The sequence below is a fragment of the Asterias amurensis genome, chromosome 7, assembly GCF_032118995.1.
Source record: "Asterias amurensis chromosome 7, ASM3211899v1".
Lineage (NCBI taxonomy): Eukaryota > Metazoa > Echinodermata > Asteroidea > Forcipulatida > Asteriidae > Asterias > Asterias amurensis.
The window spans coordinates 50,366-71,137 of NC_092654.1; the positions used below are offsets into that span (position 1 = coordinate 50,366).

Sequence of the window (20,772 nt, forward strand, 5' to 3'; positions counted from 1 at the left end):
ATACAAGAAACAGTGAGTATACAAAACCCATTAAAGTCGTTATCTTTGACTAAATCCATCATAAAGAAATGATGTCCATTTGCATACTGACAGACACTTTGCCAGTGGACCCTTGTGTGGAGAACATCATCAAAAATGCATGATTCAATTATGCCAAATGGAGCTTTGAGGCTGGAACCAGACGCGATCATGCCTTCAACACATATTTACTGTAAATAATGCGGACAAATGTCAGACAGAGTAACCCCGAGTGTTTGTAAAAATATTCTTGATTTGTTTCAGGCACTAAAGAAGACTTGAGACAAGATAATGCCCTGCAAGAAGTGATTTGGGTATAGCTCTTCCATGCTCACAGGGTGTTTGCCATTCTTTTCCTTCTGCGTTTGGTCTTGCTCTGGGAACGTTGGATTTCGTTATGGACTTAAAGACCTCTACTATGCCTCTTTTACTGTGTTAATGCATGTTCTTGAGAGTACTTGACTATGGAATAAGAACTTTGACTGCTGGCCATAAGACAGACCCATCACTCCTTGCACGTTATATTACCATTCACAGACAAACAACGGATAGAAAATGTGTTCACTCAACAGGTTCATGTGCATCACAATTCAAACTCTTACAGACTCTTACAAACCTAAAAACCTTACAAACCTTACAAATCTAAACCCCAAACACTTCCTAAATACATTTTATCCAGATTTGAGATCCATGAGATCCATGTATCTATCTTCAAAATAGTTGCATAACAAGTTTGTACTTTTGCCATGGTCAACATTCTCCATGTCAAGGTTTAGTTTGTGCCATATTTCTGCACCATATTGCTATGACAAGCATGACTAAGCAACACAGTAAGTACATTGCACAATGTGTTACCTGTAGAAAGTAGAAGGCTTTTGTAGGGATTATTTCTGCTACACTAAAGACGCAATATGTTGCTTCTAGTAAGCAGAGATGTTGGTAAGCAAGGGCGTGGTAAGCAGAGATATTGGCAGAAAGGGTCTGGTTTTGGGACGAAGGGTCTAGTTTTGGCATAATAAGTTTTATGCCCTGTTTCTCGATCAAAATATGGTATGCATAAATGCGGTATTCAAAAAAATATATAAATATAATTATATTTCTACATTGCAATTCCTGAGTTATCATTGCACTAGTACTAAAGAAAAGTATCTTTGTAGTCGTGAGAAAAATTGCCAGGGAAAAGTACTTAGCAATCAATAAAAATACACAGATGTTTGGCAGCCTTTTGGTATGCTAACCCCCCCCCCCAACCGATAATCCATAACACTTTCACTATTGCATCTCACCAAGTATACAGTAGCCGACAGTAGTTACAGAGAGTGGCAAATCATTTAGCAACCTACCAGGAGTATTAATAACAATAGCACCACTGTTTATGCAATTCTTGAATCAATAATAATCCTTTTACACATCATGCTGTTACATACCAACCAGCCAATCTATAAAGCCTTCAGACAGCATCTGGGATGAAAGCATTTCTCATTTTCTGGAGGTCAAAAATGGGAAGCTTTTTTACATAAAAGTGCTGGTGGCATTGTTTGGTACCAATTAGCGTAGGTTAACTGCTATTCATTATCAAAAGTTATGTTAGGCATCACACTTTACTAAGACAACAGAGGAACCTTGGTGCGTACCTTACAAGGCGGAAAGTGAAAACAACAATAGAGGAAACTACCGCCATGCCTCTGGTCATTGCCTTGGTGCCCCTTGCAGTCCCGATACTCCATAGAAGCAACTGAAGCAATTGCCTCCATGCCCATGGTAATTGCCTTGCAGCCTTGTACACTGTTACAGTACAAATTTGTGCTTCCCTCATAGGGGTGCCCTTTACTAAAGAGAAACTGTCAGACTCAAAGTCCAAGCCCTGTCTTCAAAGGGCAAAACTGTATTCTGCTGCCATTTCCAAACATAAATGGAAACCATGTCATATCCGACAACATCAAAGTAATCTATCACTGACAAATAATATTCAGTCTTTTCCAAAAACAAGTAATTCCAAACCTGCACAAGGGCCAGGTGTTGCCATTATGTCCCCAGACACATTTCCTGATCAAGCTAGTAAACTAATTCATCATTATCTACCATCGTCAAGGAAAAGAACAAGCCACGTCATGAAATCTTTATTTCCTTCTATAATTTGGTTTTAATTCTGTACAGAAATGAACACATGACTCAGTATACAGTGGTACGCAATTGAAGTCTCTAATGACAAGGATTGACTGAGAGCAGACTACTCATGTCCTTCAGAAAAACATTATTTGTGCCAATTTGTTTGAGATGCATTCCGACTGACAAAGGAAAACAAAGAATTTGCAGATATTGTCAGCAATAATTCACTTTTTCTGTCTCACCTTTTTAAGTTTTGTAATTATTATCGTGTGCCATTTATACATCTACAAATCAAGTGATTTGTTCTGGACATTTTGAAGTATCTTTCTTGCAGTATAGCCGATTTACAATAAAGTGCATCCTCAACACGACCGACTGGGAGCTTTAGCAAACTTGACAAAAAATACCATCTGATGCTGTAAACACAGAAAGAGTTTTGTGCTTTGCAGGCCTTGAACAAACTTGCTCATGAGATAGGCACCGCAAGATGACTACCAACCTTGTTGAACTTATTCCATGGTACACTGCGCAAAAACCCTTCTGGGGCAAACTTTAGATGGCCCACTGTGTTACAAATTGCACGTATAAGGCTTTCTTACAAATAAAACTAAGGAAATGTTTTAAGTGATTAAATATGTACTTGCAAAGAAACTACAATCAACTGAAAAATTTGATTCCAAGAGAACAAATAAATTCTGTACTTATACTTAGTATTGAGATCAAAAATATTTGTAAACTCTACATCCGACAACAATTTTCACAGCACATTGAAAAAGACAGACACCTTTAAAACCCAGAAACAATCAGCTGAAACAATGGTGGGTCATTAATTAACTATAACTCTAGTCCTACCTCAACATGCTTCGACGATGTGACTTTGGGCGGTGATTCTTTCCCATCTTCCCCGGTATTTACCGAGGCTGCAAACATCCCAACAATAAACTCCGATCACGATGTCCGAACCAACCCATGAACAGCAAAAGCAACACAGTCTTAGTCCAAGTCCAAGCGTCGATCACCCACTTTGTATCCTCTCTCCCCAAAACCAAAAGACGTAACCGACATCATCAAGGGATTGAGTCCAAGTTGCTGAGACCACTTAGCGCTTAATCATAGAGGGTCGTTAACAACCAACGATCCATCCTGCCTGATCCAAACCAGCATCTCTATACACACCAGTGCACTCAGCTCATTATGCAAATGAAGTAATGCCCCTCATTTTTTATGATTTTTTGTGTACGCTTGCTTCCATGTGAGCAGCTAGATTGGTAAGGGTTTGAGCAGGTGTGTTTGATTGGCTGATTTAATTAATTGCTGGTTGCACACAGTACAGGGGCCCTATATCCTAGTCACTTACACTCTGGTACACGAACCCCTGCTACAACCTGATGAAAAGTCTCTAATCGAAGCTTAAAGAGTCTGTAATCAGACCTAGAGAACCGACAGGAAACTTGTTTTCCTTGTTTTCCATGTGAAGGAATGTCAACAACAGTTTGCATTGAAACTTTCAGGTATGAGAAAGAACTACAGGTATACAATCAATTCCGCCTGGCTAAAGATTCATCATTGCTCTAATAAAATTGTCTTCTGTTTGATCAGTATTCCAGTGTTTACTGTCATGATTAAATATGACATCATTATTTTCAACAAATTCCTTGCAGGTCAAGCGTATATTTAAAAAAAAAAAAATCAAAAAATCATACATCTTTATTGGAAAAGTTACTCTTAGCAATGCCCGTCTTTGAAAAAAAAAATGTACCTTCCACAACAATTTTTTTTTTACAGCTCAATACCCAATCATTTTTGAGGGAAAAACTAAAGACAGTTTTAGGGATGTGTCACTTGATGCACAGTAACTACCTCAAAGCTACACCATGTATTATGAAAGAAAGTGAATGTACTGCCACACAAAGCCTTGTAAAACAGATATTCTCAAATTAATACCTTTCAATCTTATTTTCCATCGTATCTCTACTCGTATCATAATCAATGTAACTAAAAGTTAGCACACGTTAACAAATTTAATTGACTGATGAATGGTCTTGTGATAACCGAGAGATCTGTACTTTGGGTTTTCATTTTACACATCCGTTGAGAAATAAACTTAACAATCCAACACGCTGCAATTTAACTGACAGTCTACTTTAATGCTGCAGTTTAATTTATTTTACGTCATTTTAATAATAACTAATGAGCCACTTCTGATAACAAAATCTGTGAGGGACATGGATTAGAGTGTCATATTGCAAGAATATATTCACGAATGATCATACAAGGGGCTTTAAGTGAATAGGAGTGAATTCTCTAACATTTCCACCTGCTCTATTGGGAATAATTGGTCATCTGAAAAGGTGAGAGTAGAAAGCCAATGATGCTGCTGCAATGTAGCTTATTGCTGTCACCCCTCCTACCCAAACTGATTGACCACAGAAATAACCATCAATAAATAATCTCATTCAAGTTCATTACAATAACCCAAATTAAACAAAATAAAAAATAGTTGAAATTGTAATGTTAATTTTATTTTAATATACAGCAAGCACATTTTGTTACAGATAACTTGTTGTCATAATATTTTTTTTTATTTTTTCATTTTTTTTTTTTTTAATTCACACAAAATGTAATTATTTTGTATATAAAATTAATGTTTACTCAAGGCAGATCATTATCTTGCTAAAATATACCAGCAAGCACATTGTTGATACAGTAATAACTTGCTGCCATTATATTCTTACAATTTTTGTAGAGGGTAAAAGGCCTACATCCTCTACTCTGCAAACCAGCGACAGTGTCTTTAATCAGTAACTCCATTCCAACATTATTTGATCTGTCACTAAACGTCTTCAGACTTAATTTACCTTTTGTGACAGCCAAAAACTAAAACCTTGACCATGGCCATTTCAAACCAACCCCGTCTTAATCAATCAAATTATCTTTCTAAGTTTAACGAAGGAAACGAAGCTCTCTTGGATTGATGTCATTAGTGTAATTCTCATAATTAGCAGAATCGGAACTGACGTTTATCAAACATAAGTTCATTCAGTTGGAAATAAATCCCTTTTACCCGTAGCAAAAACTGACAGTAATGGCTTGACTAACTAGCAACGGTAATTTATATTATACGGTTGATATTATATCCAATTATAATTTCAATTGATCGTGTTCTCAAATAGTATTAACCCAACAGCATGGGAAAAACTTGTATAGAAACAGAAACCCCAACAGTAAAAAAAAACCGGACACCACTCATGTGTAACCATGGTGACTGTAAATAGTGGGAGGAGTCTAGTAATTTGACACAGTACCAGCATGGATAAGGGTTGTGAATACTTGAGAATGGCAGACAGTTGTAGTAGCACTTTATAAACTCAGGGCCTTTTCCAAACTCAAGTGTGATTCTGCCACAGGCTCCCAATGTGTAAAGTGCATTCAGCATAGACCTTCAGTAGAGCCTGAAACTTTGGTTTGGAAAATACACCGTAGAGCAGACAGCATCATTATGGTAACCATGGTAACCATATACAACTATTTATGAAAGTGACCTTATGGCATGGATAAACTGTATGGTTAGTAATTTGACATCCAGAACACCACAGCATGCAAGGGAATGTTGATGAGTAAATAATTTAATATTTAATGAACTGGTTATCCTGTGTGGTTATGTTCATTGTAGCTCAGATGCGAGTACAATCAGAAAGGTAGAGAACAAGAAATAAGAAGCTTTTCAAATGTTATCTGGAAAGTCTTTGAGAGTTTGTTTTTATCTCAAATTATCATTTCCTCATTTTGTTTATATTCCATCGTTCCCAAACCTATACGTTTTATTTAATGTTTGTTGATTAATTTTAGATAGTACTACACATCACCCCCCCCCCCCCCCGGTAACCACGGTAATAGCACTAAGCCACATAATTACTAACGAGGAGTCACATGACCTCCCACTGGTACTGATCGAGTGATGACTGAAAGAGGGCGTGCTTTAGTGATCGTTAATCAGCGACATATCCGTTGACGTTTTCATCTGACGCTGAGGTTCAGATGTTGTGTGTGTGTGTTAAGTCAATTGAATATTCAATTTCAATGATATAAGTCACTCTCAATATATCATTACTTGGTTTGTGCTGACTAGAACAATAAGTGAGTCAAGAAACAAAAACTATTTAGTATTATCTGATCCGACCTTTTAAGAAATGTAAAACTCCAGTAGATTTACAAACCCCAGAAAGCAAAAGGACACTAGGCGTTATTGCTGTTACTCATGATCATCAAACATACTTTAAACCATTCATTGAGCTTTCTCAAAACTTATCAAGCCCCAGCAATTGAGTATCATGACATTTATCCAACATCTCCCTGATAATAACTTGACAATGTGCTAAAAAAACATACAATGTAAAAGAGATGTCAGTACAAATTGTCCTTTGGAATAGTTGAGAACTCATTTATCTTACACAAAGCAGAACACCGGCATTACACCAAACATTTGGTCATTCAGAATGTCTTCAAATTCATCTTTATGCTAAGCCAAAATTACAATACCAAAACAACCACTAAACAGACTAGATTTCATGCAGTGTTTGTTACAACAGGAATCCACAGTATTGGAAATCTGATTCAAGTCTTTACAATATTGGTTTGACCTTAACTGTTCTTTGACCTAAACTGTCCTGTCGTTTGCAACAGGTTTTTACTTTGTGATGTTTTACAAAATATTAATAACAAATTCATCAAATGAACGACTTATAATTTCAATTTACACAACTTCTCCTAATCTACACCGTTAAGATTGATTACACAAGTGTTAATATCAATGAAAATCCCACAGAAATTCCAGCTCAGAGGCAAATCCCTGTCATATTACACTTACCTTGTTTCAAAATGAACAAGAGAAACTCTCAAAGAGTCTTTAAAATCTCAAACTTATTTCCCGAGAAAAAAATATAACTAGACTTACAAATTTCAGCACAGGAGGAGGAGTAGACATGGAAGGCATGATGAGACAGGATTTATTTCCTTTCTTGACTCAAACAGACAAGAGCGATTAACTCCAAAGAGAGGTTTGCAGAAATCTTCTCAAAAGAGGAGCGAGATAACGTGCCAAGTTAAGCGAGCAGGAAAAGTCTTCTGCCGTGAACTGCTACCAGCGCAATAAAGGATGAGGTAATTGAAACATACATTGGGGAACTATTAAACACAAATCCAGTTATGTCATCCAATGTATATTATTAATGTCTTCAGCTTTTCTCTTCGCAGATCAGTGCTTCCAAACAATCAATTACTCTCTCACAACGGAAATTGACCTGGCACCTACAGGCTGATGAGGTTTGTTAGCTAAAAACTGAAGCTCATTAAATGAAATCGCCAAACGATTCGAATACAGAATCTTATTTTAGAAAGGTTCATGTGCATATGAAAATGGGTGTAGTGGTAGCTAAGACTGCTGTCTTGTCCTTGGGTGATGTGGTCTTGTAAACAGGCAACAGGCCACGGCCGCTGCAAGGTGATAGTTGAGACTCCTATCAATGCCTTAGAAGATGACTTTCTTGCAAATAGGCGACAGGTCAACGCAGTGTGATAGTTGAGGTTGCTATCAATGCTTAATAGAAAATGTGGGTCTTGGGTAAACAGGCAGCAGGCTGATGAGGTTTGTACAGTAGCACCAATTTCAGGACTAGAGATATCACAAATTGAAGGAGTTATCAATGCCTTAGGGTTACAGTAGGTCTCTGATCAACCCAATCCAGTGCAGGATACTGATGGAAATGGCTCCAAACAAACAAACAAACAACAACTGTACATTTACACTTGCAGATCAACAGTGACCGCTGTGATGGAATTGTAAACTAGCCCTAGAGCGTTTTGAATCAAAGGTATCCATCTGACCACTCTGGAATGAACCGATTGATAGATAGAAACAGAGAAATACAATCAGTGCTGATAACCAACTGTGAAAGCTATTCAAGGTCCACAGATGTAAAGATTGAATGAACTTCAAAGTCACTGCGCCCGAACTCATTACTGCATGTTAATCTCAAGTCGAATTCAATCTCCAAAGAATTCAAGAGCTTGGTTATGGCTTTAACAAGAATGTCTAACACCCTGTCCAACAATGAATAACGTAAAGAAACTTAACTGTGTCCGTTGCTTAAAATCATCTCAGTCCACGTTGATTCAAGGAGTCCTGATTGAATGCAATATTTCAGCTGTTTCATGTTGCCAACTTCACCCATACTTGTTTCTAATCCTGCATATCTCAGTCTCAGCTACAGTAGCTATAAATGATTTATCAGATCTTGAAAGATTCAGATGTAACTCTCTCCCACTGTCAGATTCTTAATACATGTATGCATCACATCTCATCTTGAACAAACCCCCAACATATATAAGAAGCATCATAATTTGATGTACATTGATGTACATTAGCAGTTGTGCTGGAGTTCACACCCTTCAATGAACAGAGTTTCATTGAAGGTGTGCAAGAAACCAGAAACCGGTGTTAATTTCCATTATAGTGAAATGTCAGTGCAGGTTTGAGTGTGTGTAATGACGAGACCAGGCAAGTTGACTGGTCATCTGTTCGGGTCAGAGAAGGTCCAGTTTATCAGTCTGAAAGATAGTATACAAGCTTTGGAGATGGATATTGTAGTCAATGGCCACCGGCAATGACTTATGTATTATTGTTTATGAGAAGTCTAGAAGATTTGGGAATTATTTGACATCTGTTCTTATTGCTGTGAGCATCTTTACAAATCAATATTTTCTATCATCCCAGACCAATGCACTTAGAAGAAAAACAATAAGAAATTCACAATCTTATACATGAATATTTTTTTCTTAGGACATTGCCCAGAAATGCACTTCATACCCTCGCATGAACCATGAGCCTAGTACAATGATGAGACCAAAAAGATCCAGATGCAGTGTTTTTGAGATCAGAAACCTGTCTTCGACAGGAAAGTAACAACACATCCCCACTCCCCTCCTCACACCTTACTTGATCCATCATCAATCTAGAGATGTTGTCCTTTTCTTAGAGGTGAGGTGTAGATGTGTGAGTTATTTATGACATCTTTTACCTTCTTGGTTCACACCAGGCAAGACACTGTCTGGACTCAAGAGCCCGAGGTGGATGGGGAAAGGGGGACTGTATGATGCTTATGTTCATCTGCAATCTGTGAGGTCATTCACAGGAGTAAACGAGGTCATAAGCCACAGACAAACATGCATTTTGTCATTGCGAGAGGGCGCCCTTTCTCCTTTTCTTTTCCTGTCCACCATTATTGTTCGCCGGGCACCAGAAACACAATTTGCTTCCAAATGGCCAAATGGGCCATTTCCACCATGATGCCAGCTTGGGGGGTGGGGGGGGGGGTAGTCTTTGTGTTTGCATAGTTAATGAGCAATTAAACACTGATGTAGTTGATGGGCTGTGAAGGCCAGGCACATAATAACGACAAAGTGGAATAATATTAAAATGTTGTGGGCTGCCATGTCTACACTAGAAAGGTATGTCTGACGTCAGCGATATAAACTTGTTGCTTATTGGTTCATGCTCTCCCATACACCATTTCTAGTTAATTTATCTTTGTAGACGAAGGAGAAGAAGGGGATGGGTTGTATTTTTGACATGGTGGCAAAAATTCCTCAACTAATAACACTGAGCAAATTTATTCGGATGGAGGTATAATATTCATAATAAAAAGAATAAAAATAGTAATTTCAACTGGGCTATTGAAACAAACAACTTCCTTTTTCTGCAATTTCATTTCCGCACTTCCAGATATTAATTGAAAGGGTATCGTTTTTCTCAAAATTATCTAAACGTTTTATACTTAATGTAGCCCTACATACCTGCAGAAGTATTTGTTTTACAGTTGTTTTAGCAGTTGAATTTTGTCCTAAATGTCAGATGGTATGTTACTATTAAATTGATTATTATCATCAGACTGATTATCATAGTCCACTAATCCTTCAATGCTTGTTAAAAAACGTGGGTGACACTTTGTCTGGGATGCCAATAGACCTTATGCAATCATGTCATCACTACACCATATTTGTAGTAAAACGATAATGAGTAAAAAATGACATATGCTCGGTGAATAGAGAATGAGTCAATGATCCAACCCCTTTTGGACCTCTAAATGATGCTGTTCCACTCCGTAAGGTCTACACCTCCAAAGTAATTACCATGCTTAAAATAGCAATTCCATACCATTTACATTCCATTAACTTGATTATATTTATTGATCGAGAACCAGTTTTCACACCATTTCTTTGGCAATGATGACAGCTAACTATATTTAGCCACAGGTCAGTAAAGTATATGGCTAAGCTGTTGCAAAACAACGTCAAAGAAACATTGAAATCTCTAAACCAATAGATAAACCATATGGTATAGAGCTTTCTCAAATCCCAATATAATGCTCTGATAGCATATTGGATTTATGCACTGGACATGAGAGTATCCTTTGAATATATTGTGTTAATTTGCAGAATAATTTTGTCATGATAAATTTACACCTAATCTTTCAAAATTCTTTGTGTAACATCCCATCCTTTTTAAAAATGTTTAAAATATTATTATTAATGTTTTATTTCTTCATCAATATAGATGAAAAGACACTAGCAGCTTAGGGAGTATTTTGCATGTAAACACAAACAAGCTTAATAAGGCACTTCTGACCAATATGTTAAACAATTTAAATTATTGTTGTAATTTGAGGATGCCAATATTTAGACTGGTTTAACAACCCTAGTTTACCAGTAACCATGCCTGCCCCTTCATCAACGGGGAACACAGAACAATTGCATCTCAATGTAAGAAGACCCTATGGTAACCATGACAACATAGACCCTTCTTAATGGACGCCATCTTGGATTATGATTACTAGGACAACTCTGCATCAACCTCTACATTAACTGAAGACCATTGTATGAAGTGTTGGTTACTACTACTAATATAACACACAAGTTACCAGGAAAAAAGGCTAAGAACCAGACAATACCTTATCATAGTTGCCATGATAATGCTGAGTCGTTCCTCCTTGCACAGCGATGGGCATGATTGCAACGATGCACTTAACATAAACAACAACCAGATCCACTCTATTCAACACATCCAAGTTGCTTCAAATCCCAGTTTCCACAAACAAGGCAGTTACTCTAAAGATGGCCAGCACAATAACCCAATAGCTTTTATCTTATTAGTGTTTTGTTTTTTATATAGTCCTGTAATATCAATGTATCACAGTAGGGAAAGCAAAACACAGTATAAAGTATATAGGGAGCTACCAAAGCTAGCCTTGCTCATTGTGATCTGATCCCACATACATCCTCAGCGGGGTTTTAGAGGGGGGAGCAATTAGTAGAAAGAGTGATCACACATCTCACTATAACAAGACAACGTTGACTGTTGGTAATGCTCTGTTACCGTTAGAAACATAATGGGATGTTCATAATGTCATCGCTAGATAGCGGTAGTATCATAGAGATCTTATTATCCAAGCAGCATGAGTGGGTTCCAGGCTGGCTGGTAGTCTTAGATATGCAGCTACAATGTCACAAACCAGTGATTACTTATTATTTATCAAGTTCTCTGCAGCTAGTCCTTCTACAGGTCAGTGGGTTTGTGATGGACCATTTCAAACACATGTGTACATCATTTTATTTTTATGTATTTAATATTTATATTCAAATTCTTCTCGAAGGTCCTTGTACATAGTAATGACCCGAGGGTAAACCATTATGGGTCGGCTCTGCAGCTGTCTAGATCCTTAATGGGGGAAAATGTATTGTTTGTTGACACAGAATTATAATATATTATTGACTGAGTTTTCACATATTAAAGTAAAAGCTATTGCGTTTGACATGTTGACACTTTGACTTTTCCATGGGGGGGGGGGGGTGGTAGAAACATAAATGAGAGTACATTGCTCTTAAAAATGACCTACAACATGAGCTCACAGGAGGATTTGTACTTCTGATGAACTGATTACAAGTAAACAAAATTAATGAATCTTGCTGTCAAGAAAAGAATGTGCACATCAGTCTCAGAAAAAATCTCTCACGTCTTGGCTGAATTTTACAATAAACATTAAATTATGCCACAGTTATTTATATTTATCTTGCACTCTATCATCAATGTACGTAGAAATAATAATATAAATGCAATGGATTGAGTATCTGATGATTCTGACACTCATGGAGCTTAGCATAGAGAAACTTATATTGTATCTTTATTGATAATTGATTTGGTCAATAATTCAGTATTGATTGGCAAAAACCAATCTATGACCCTTCTAAGTGTCTTGCTCAGGGACACAAGTGCCATGACCGGGATTCAAACCTACACCATGATAACTTAGCCACCAGAACCCGAGCCTGGTTCACTACAACACTCAGTCATGACATGATATTTAAATTTAGGCATTCAGACTCCAAGAAGTTATTCATACTTACAGGAGAAGAACAACAAAATAACAGTCAAGAAATTGTTTTCAATCAAAAAAAACTCCAACACCATTTGCAACAATATGAAGAAAACAAAACGTTTTCCACAATTCTTTCGGTGTAAAACATAAAAGCATACTGCAAGCCTAAAATGTTTAAATGTGAAACTAGGAAAAATCTGATGAAGAATTCTTACCTGACTCGTACTGCCGCCCTTTTTCAGCGTAAACATGGTGGCAGTCTGGCGATAACAAGACTGTCGTAAGATCTCCCACACCCGCAGCCAACTGCTTCGTAAAATATGTACCATAGACGTTGTCCTCAAATAACGTCAAGAGGGTACACTGATTTGTAGATATAACTGTCTCAAGACTCCGTCAGTGCACTTTATTTAGGCTGCACGATTGTGATAAATACTTGCTTGTCAAATGGAGTGGAGCATGGCGACGATGGAATATGACAAGTTCGGATCTGGGTATGATTAACGATGAGGAGCAAAGTACTCAAGATGCAAGACTAAGAGGTCATGTATAAACAATGAGTCTTGAGCTAATTCCAAGAAGGAGGGTTTAAGACCATCCTTGAAATCACAAAGATGATAAAGTGTTGTACTAGAGGACATTACTCTCTCAAATAGTTTCTTCAGAATACAAGTTGTGAGAATGTAGAGTTAGCGCTCCGATACATCAACAGCTCATGTCTGTCAGTCCGCTGTGGTATCTATGAAGACTCTCAGACTCTGCTTAAGAGATTTAAACACAAACCGCATTCTGAAACAAGTACATTAATGATATAACGTACATGATGGAATTCCAATGCTCTCCCGATAACACAAATCCAAAGAAGTCTCTCTCTTTACTTTCTGTAATTGGGGGGAGATGATTCCACAATCCAATGACAAAAACAATGTTTGCCAAACAAATAAGCTTTCTAGAATCTATTCATACCTAGTACTATTGACGCAGCTGGATATTACATTTCAATTAGTGGAAATATTCACCAGGCGCAGGCAATTCTCTGATTACACACAGGAAAACCAAGACAAGGTTTCATCAAAATTGTCCACAAAATCATTAGTCATTATTGAACGACCAGCAGCAGATCTCATGTGTAAATAAAAAACTGAAACTTAGCCAAAGAGAGGAGCAGTGAATTTCTTTTGATTGTCAACAATTCAAGGTAACATATCAATGGGAAGCCATTCATCTCAAACAGTATACCACAGTGCATGTACAAATGCTTCTCAATAGAATTCAATTCAATAGAGGTTTTATCAGAAGGTGAGACAAATTAATATTGTTTTAACATTGAACACATCAACATTTTTAGTTACTTGAGAATTCCAGTGGATTGTACAATAACTGATTTGCCGCAACTCTATTCACAAGAATTGTTCATCCAGGACATTGCACTAACAAGTTAACAGTGTTGTTACAGATAAAGTATAGCATTGGTGTAGTAATTTTAATGCTAAATAAAATCAGATTATTTTATTGGTACAGTATATATAAACAAAAACAAATTCTAATAGATTTCTTAAAAAGTATAATTTCTGGGACTAGACTGAAAGAAATCATTTAATTTGTTCATTCTGTGTGCATTGCTTTAAAACTGAACACAATCTTAAAACAATTTCAATTATTTGTTTAGCAATGCATTATTAATTCAAATCAAGTCAAAGACAGCAACACTAGATACAATGCAAACATTACCAATGATGTACATCATATCGCAACAAAAATACGCAAGATCCTCTATAATTGAATGCCAAACACTGTGATCGTCATCGACACCATACATGTTACATTCATTCCAGTTGTCTCATCATGTGTAGTAGAATACAAGTGAACTTGACATGCCAGAGGCGTTGATACTGGAGTCCTCACACCAAGCCCAAGAATCACACTATAGGATCATAGAGGGTAGGATCACTGGATGAACAGTGCATAATAGACAATTTCCCATCAGAAACACAGATGCCTATTCATCATTGAGTAAAACCAGCATCTCTCCTGAAAATCCAAACAAAAGCTGGCACCCACCAAAGAAACAAACTGTTGTAGAATCTCTGCGTACTTCTGTGGCAAGGTGCTGAAGGCATTCAGACATCAAGCATATTATCAAACATTTATTTGATGACAGCTTTTACCCCAAAGCATTGAGTAAATAAGCAGTAAATCCTTCACGCAAGAACAAAGATAATTGGAAAAGTTGCACTCTCTTCCAGCAATGACTTACAACATTTCCAATCCACATATCACATCATGAGAATAACACAGTCACGATGATGAGACCAAACTGAAGTACGACACTCTCTGAAACATACCAAGCCACAACTGTTTTGTTTTCCTTACAATTTGGTCATCCAAGCCAGGACGTCAGAAGTGATATAAAAAAATTAAAAATCAGCGGATGACATTCCTTGTCTAAAATCCCCAGGGGTTGACGCCTATTGCATTCTTGCCTTGATCAGATGCTGGATTTTCTTGCCGTAGAAGCGGAGGTACGATCAGCAGAGCGACAAAAACACAATCCTCTAGAGAGAGTCTAGTAGGAAATGCTGCAAGTAAATTCTATTAGATTCTATAAATTGAATGAGAAACTCTGTTGATTGACTCATCTCACATTGTTATTTGAAACTGCCAGTGCATTCATGTCCATCCTTGCTGGTCCCTTGTTCACATAATGACATTATAACAATAAGGCCAGGAAACAAGCTGATTCATTACCGTTCTTTGAATAGTCGTGAGGATTTAAACTGCCCTCAAAATGAATTGTCAATTATTTTCCAGGATTACTCTTTTTATCTCTCCATTAATTGGAGCTTTTTTTAATCGATTGGTGTGGAATAACTATCTTTGCTCATACTGTATGTAATTTGTTCCGATAAAAAGATATTAAATGAACAAAACATGCTTAAAAAAACACATTGCTCATTCATTTACTCAAATTTTGTGTTTTTCAAAAACGCTATTACAATGCTATCCCATAAACTTCCCCCTCACATTAGACATTTGTTAAAAAGAAAAAGAGTTTGCGTTTAAACAAATGTGTTTAAAGTGCAATTTTGAGATACTAAAAACATTTCTTGACTTTCAATTAAAGAAGAGCAATCATAAACATTTTCAGATAAAAGGTGTGAAATTTGCATCAGGGATAAAGATTTGTGATTTTTTAAACCAACAACGATGTATGTGTAAAACACACATACCATTTTGACATAAGATGATTACCTAACATCTTACCTAGTGAGCTCTTGAACAAAATTATAATCCTGTACCTTCAAACAAACGTCATGCTGGATGTTTTATAGAACAGACAAGATCCAATATCTTCAGTCCTTTGAAATGGTCCAGCATTGAGACCAAACGCTGAATCTCTTACTAAATGACAAAACTCCAACTCTTGCAAACATACATGTAACATCAGTGGCTTGACTTCCATTGCGAAGAACAAAACAATCCAATCTTAGAACCAACGGAATAGAGAAGGCTAGTTGAAGCTGATCCTACAAATCATTTCAAACGTTGCTGATTTCCATCATGGGAGCATCAGTCCAAAACTACAGATACTGAAATAACCAAAGCCAACTGCATATCACACACGATCACGGTATTGTTGAAATTCAAGCCAATTTCATCTCCAATATGATGACAGCATTCATTTGATTCCGTACAGCTCAGAAATTCACGATGAAAAAAATAATCTAATAATCTACATGATGAATGTAGGAATCAGAAAAAAAGCTAAATGCACAGCATGGAACATTCCCAAGGACTAGCTGTTGATCAATCACACAATATCCAACGTTGAACTCTGATTATTTTAATCAAAAGCGATGGCAACACATCGGAGTAAATCGACAAACACAAATCTTACACAGAGTGTGTGTAACCTCACGACAAGAACGTCAGCGTGGGGGATGAGGTGTCCTTCTCCCCTCGGGTTAATTCAGTTTGTGAAAAGATACGATCTGATCAACTCCTCCTTCCCGATCAATTCATCTCAGAAAAGCAATTTTCCAGGAGACAGCAGCTGATGAGATGCACAAGAACGAGAGTTCCTTGAAAACCAGCAGATGAAGAAAAAAAAACCAGACATCCTCATCTGGGATAGATCTTGAGAGTGAATGGCGGAAGCCGGCGCTTGGCATCTGATTATTCCGAGGCACGGAGATTGACAAGAGTTTCTTCACCTATGGCCTGTTGGATGAAACCTTAGTACATTATAATAAGACACAAATTAGTCTGCTCAGGTCCTTCCATTGGGTTAAGCCATAATACTTGAGTCTTTGTTGATCTTATGAGTAACGATAACGAGCTTCCTCTCCGATGGAAAGGTTTAAATGTACAACCAACTTAGCTCATTGCAGTTACACGGCAGATGTTTACAGAACAGAATGGCCAGTTAGTTTATGCAGCACCCCAGACCAAACAAGAACAAAAAGACTGCATAATTTCAATACTGCATCTGGATCATTTTAGTACGTAAACAATCATTTCAAGCAACCTGCTCCAGAACATCTAACTGCTTAAAAAAACATGTAGTACTGGCATGAGCCAAACAACCTCAACAGTACCTCTTACTCAAATTTGTACATTTGAAGAAAAGACGACGAAGTCCCATAGAGTCCTTTTCAGATTATCTTGGTGCCCAACAGTTGGCCAAAGTGTCTCATCATGCACATCCCAAAACAAACAAGAATATTCCATAGCTGTAATCCAATCCCTTCATTTAGAATTCTCCAACGCTCAACCGAGTCAAAATAAATACAATGGAGGAAAGACCTGCAACACGTCTACAACTTATCAACACTCCCACCATACAGTTTAAAAGAATTTAGAATAAATTCAGCCAATATTTACCAATGTACATTATGCAAACTTGAGTTGAGCCAATATTTACCTGTATATATATTATGCAAACCACAAACCCTGTCCAAATATTAACTGTTTTTATATTTGTATATGACAGCACTACAACCACTGGTTAGTCCTCACATGAAGTACAGATATTCAGACTTGATGTATAAATAAAAACTAAAATGAATATAAATATAGATGAATCCGTTTGTTATACAGGTATCGCTTCCACTTCTGCATCTGAGCTAGACCAATTCAATCCAGAGAGCACTTTTCAAATATTCCATCAGGAACTTCCTTGTCTGCTGCAGTCAAAAATATGTTCCTCTTGATACTGATACGGTGTGCTATAACACCAGCCTTTAAATACAGCATTCAAGGTTCAACCTAGTTATTCAATCACAGAGGGTGAAATTAAAATTTATAGAGTAGATGAGGAGATCCTACATGTAGTCGAGAAGAAGAAAAAAACCTTCTAAGACCCGATGCAAATCTGATGAGATCACCTCCTTTTGACGCAGCGACAGTGTTTTCATTATCTGACTCAAGCCGACAATTTGATCAATTAAAGTGTTTAGAAATTCCCCCACAGGCACCTCTCTTGACATCAAAACAAAATTTCTAATGAGGTCTTTAGTGGGTTATATAGCTCGCTAACGGGAAGCAGTAGGGTCGTCAAGATGCTGCCATCCTGTTATAATGCCTTTAGGTTGTCTTAAAGATGAAGTTGCTGTACAAAATTAAGACTGTTGGTATAAATAAATGTTATTTCTTGTCATTGTTAAATCTAACCGGGCTGGGCGAAAATCAGCGCGTAACGTTTAAAACAAAAATAGCAGAGGAAGAGGGGGGTTTCATCAAGAGGAAAATAACAACAACAACCAAGCATTACACTCCTTTCAAAAATAACGACAATTTAGGAACAATTTGAAGGGGCATCTTAGATGGAAATCTGATACCATAATCAGTCTAAATATTGAACTTTTAATATTGACAATGATAAAATGGACCTTCAGTGTTTTGTTCTTGGGTTTTTGTGTTTTATTTTTGTCTCCTCTTAGTTCTAGACTACATCTTTAAGGCATTAGCATCAGAGATGTCGGCAAGACACAAGGAGCATCTCTGCAAGCTATTTACATTTATAAGGTGATGGATGATTTAACTACATGTATGTTTCTTAGTAACGTTGTAGTAAGAGGGTAATGAACTGGGAAGCTAGATGAATCCAATATGGCAGATATTGTGAGGGCATGCGTGGTACAGAGGGTTACTCATCCGTTAGTGACTGCGTAATTAGTTTGAAGGTGTACTCAGCTTGTTCTGGCTTGTCTAGTTCTGCCAATTATTCTACTCTAATAGAATACTAAAGTCACTGTAGCCAAACCACACTGATTGGTCACTTTCACAGTACTATTGGCACCATACTGATTTGATTTAAAACAAAAATTCTCCTTTTTTCATTTAATTTGTTTATCCTTTTTGTGGATTTTTAATGTTTCTTAATAATGTACATTCAAAATGCAGTTTGGTCATTGGACCACAATTTGTTTAATCTTTTTAAATAAACAATAAACCGGATGGGATGTAAAGTGTTTGGTCCCATGTGTTGTGTAACGCATGTAAAAGAACCCAGTGCTTATCGAAAAGAGAAGGGGTTCGCCCCGGTGTTCCTGGCTGTGGCTGCTGTATGCGCCGTAGCACCTTGTAAACCCTTATAAGGTGCTACATACTTGGGTCTCAAAATTCATCACTGCAATAACCTATCTGTCTGAAAGTTTGTATATACTCAGCGCCTTGAGTACCTTGTTTGGTAGATACGTGGGCTATATAAGACTTTGATATTATAATATTATTATATTATATTATGTACAACCCATTTTCTTATTTAATTATAACAGAACTTTTTTTCCATCAAATTAAAATTTCTAATAACCATGAATTTTGTTTAATCTTTGTTTTTTAAACTGATTTGTGGTACAAGCATATGTATGCCAAACATCTTAAGCTGAAATGAACTAAAATATCCAAAATAAACTCAATGTTGCTACAAATTGCTTATAAGCTGACCTAGTCCAATCGAATCCTGAGAGACACAACAGCAGATAACGATTAGCAATATGACATTCAATGCCCATTAGTGAAATACTGGTGAGGAAGCTACTTCAACGTGAGTACTTATAGATCCAGTCCATGTTTAATATACCACAGTCAAGTACCGAGATGGAGTCAATATTTAATACAGTACAGTCCTGACATGACCCTGGTATGGTTACGAGCAATTGAGTTTAATCTAGACTACATGCATGGCTAACAATGATGCATAGTACGTATGTAAATCAAACCCAAGCAATCAACCTTGGTTTCAACAAGGAAACCAACAAGGATGCAGGGCCGGGAAAAAATGTCATTACATTGGACAACGAGGCTTACCATCGGAGACGCCATCTTGTTTTAAGGCATGACATTTGGTTCTTTGAAAAAAGTAGGAACATTTTGAGTTTTCAAGTACAAGGTTGGACCTAGGTGTAGACATGGTGTAGGCTGAATACTTTCCAGGCTATTTAATCACACCTGTATAGTTTTGTTTCAAAGGGGAAACAATTGGAAATCAGACATGCAAATACAGAACACCATTAGTTTCATTCCTGGTGTCATGCGAGCAGTAAAGTCGCTCTGCCATTCACAAAACAAACCCTTCACTAGGTTTGATTCAGCAGCCAGTCCTTGACATCATCTAAAAAAAAAAAAAAAAAAAAAAATCCCAACAAACAACACAACAAAGAAATAAAACAAAAAATGCCCAACATCCAAATTAGAGCAATAGTATGGGTTGACATCTGAACTGGTATAGGTCGTTGTTTTGAATGTCAAAGGTATGGAATCAAGCTGTACATGTACCACAGCATTACAGTATACATCAGGTCAAGCATGGGCCAAGGCGGTCTGTGAAGCACAAAGTAATTTATGGAGTAGTCTGACGACCCGGTAATGCCCACACAATAGACACTCAAATTATTATATTATTATTATTACTATGGTTTATATAACAATTCTACAAAGAATACAGTGGCTAAGAACACAGAAATACAGTTGACAAATTATTCATTAAAAATACACAATACGCATCAACTGCCCACATTAAAAAAAAATATTGAAATATAAAACAATCTCATAAAATCTCTATAAGCATAAAACCAAACAAATTTTAATCACCTTCCGAACAGCTTGGTTTACTTAACGTTATACAATCAAGTTAATTGAATATTTTGTAATGTAGATTTTACAGACCATTACAAAGGTATAGTACTATAGGGGAAGATCATAAAGAGGAATT

General features: G+C 36.9%; 2 protein-coding genes across 14 annotated transcripts in view; one reads left to right on the forward strand and one right to left on the reverse strand.

Annotated features, from left to right (window-relative positions):
* LOC139940053 (A-type potassium channel modulatory protein DPP6-like) overlaps positions 1-20,772 on the reverse strand; it is a 114,667-nt gene that overhangs the window by 20,255 nt on the left and 73,640 nt on the right. For 2 of the 13 annotated variants that reach the window (XM_071936274.1, XM_071936272.1), the window contains exon 1: positions 2,980-3,732. The exons of 8 other annotated variants lie outside the window; for them this stretch is intronic. In XM_071936274.1, coding sequence (XP_071792375.1) covers positions 2,980-3,057 — 78 coding nt within the window. In that variant the 5' untranslated portion in view covers positions 3,058-3,732. Of the gene's footprint in view, positions 1-2,979; positions 3,733-11,132; positions 11,205-12,772; positions 17,120-17,155; positions 17,352-20,772 lie in introns of those variants that run through there. 3 more of the 13 variants (XM_071936270.1, XM_071936271.1, XM_071936276.1) reach the window with 3 other exon arrangements.
* LOC139940055 (1-phosphatidylinositol 4,5-bisphosphate phosphodiesterase delta-4-like) overlaps positions 1-20,772 on the forward strand; it is a 194,005-nt gene that overhangs the window by 17,081 nt on the left and 156,152 nt on the right. The gene's annotated exons all lie outside the window — the stretch shown is intronic.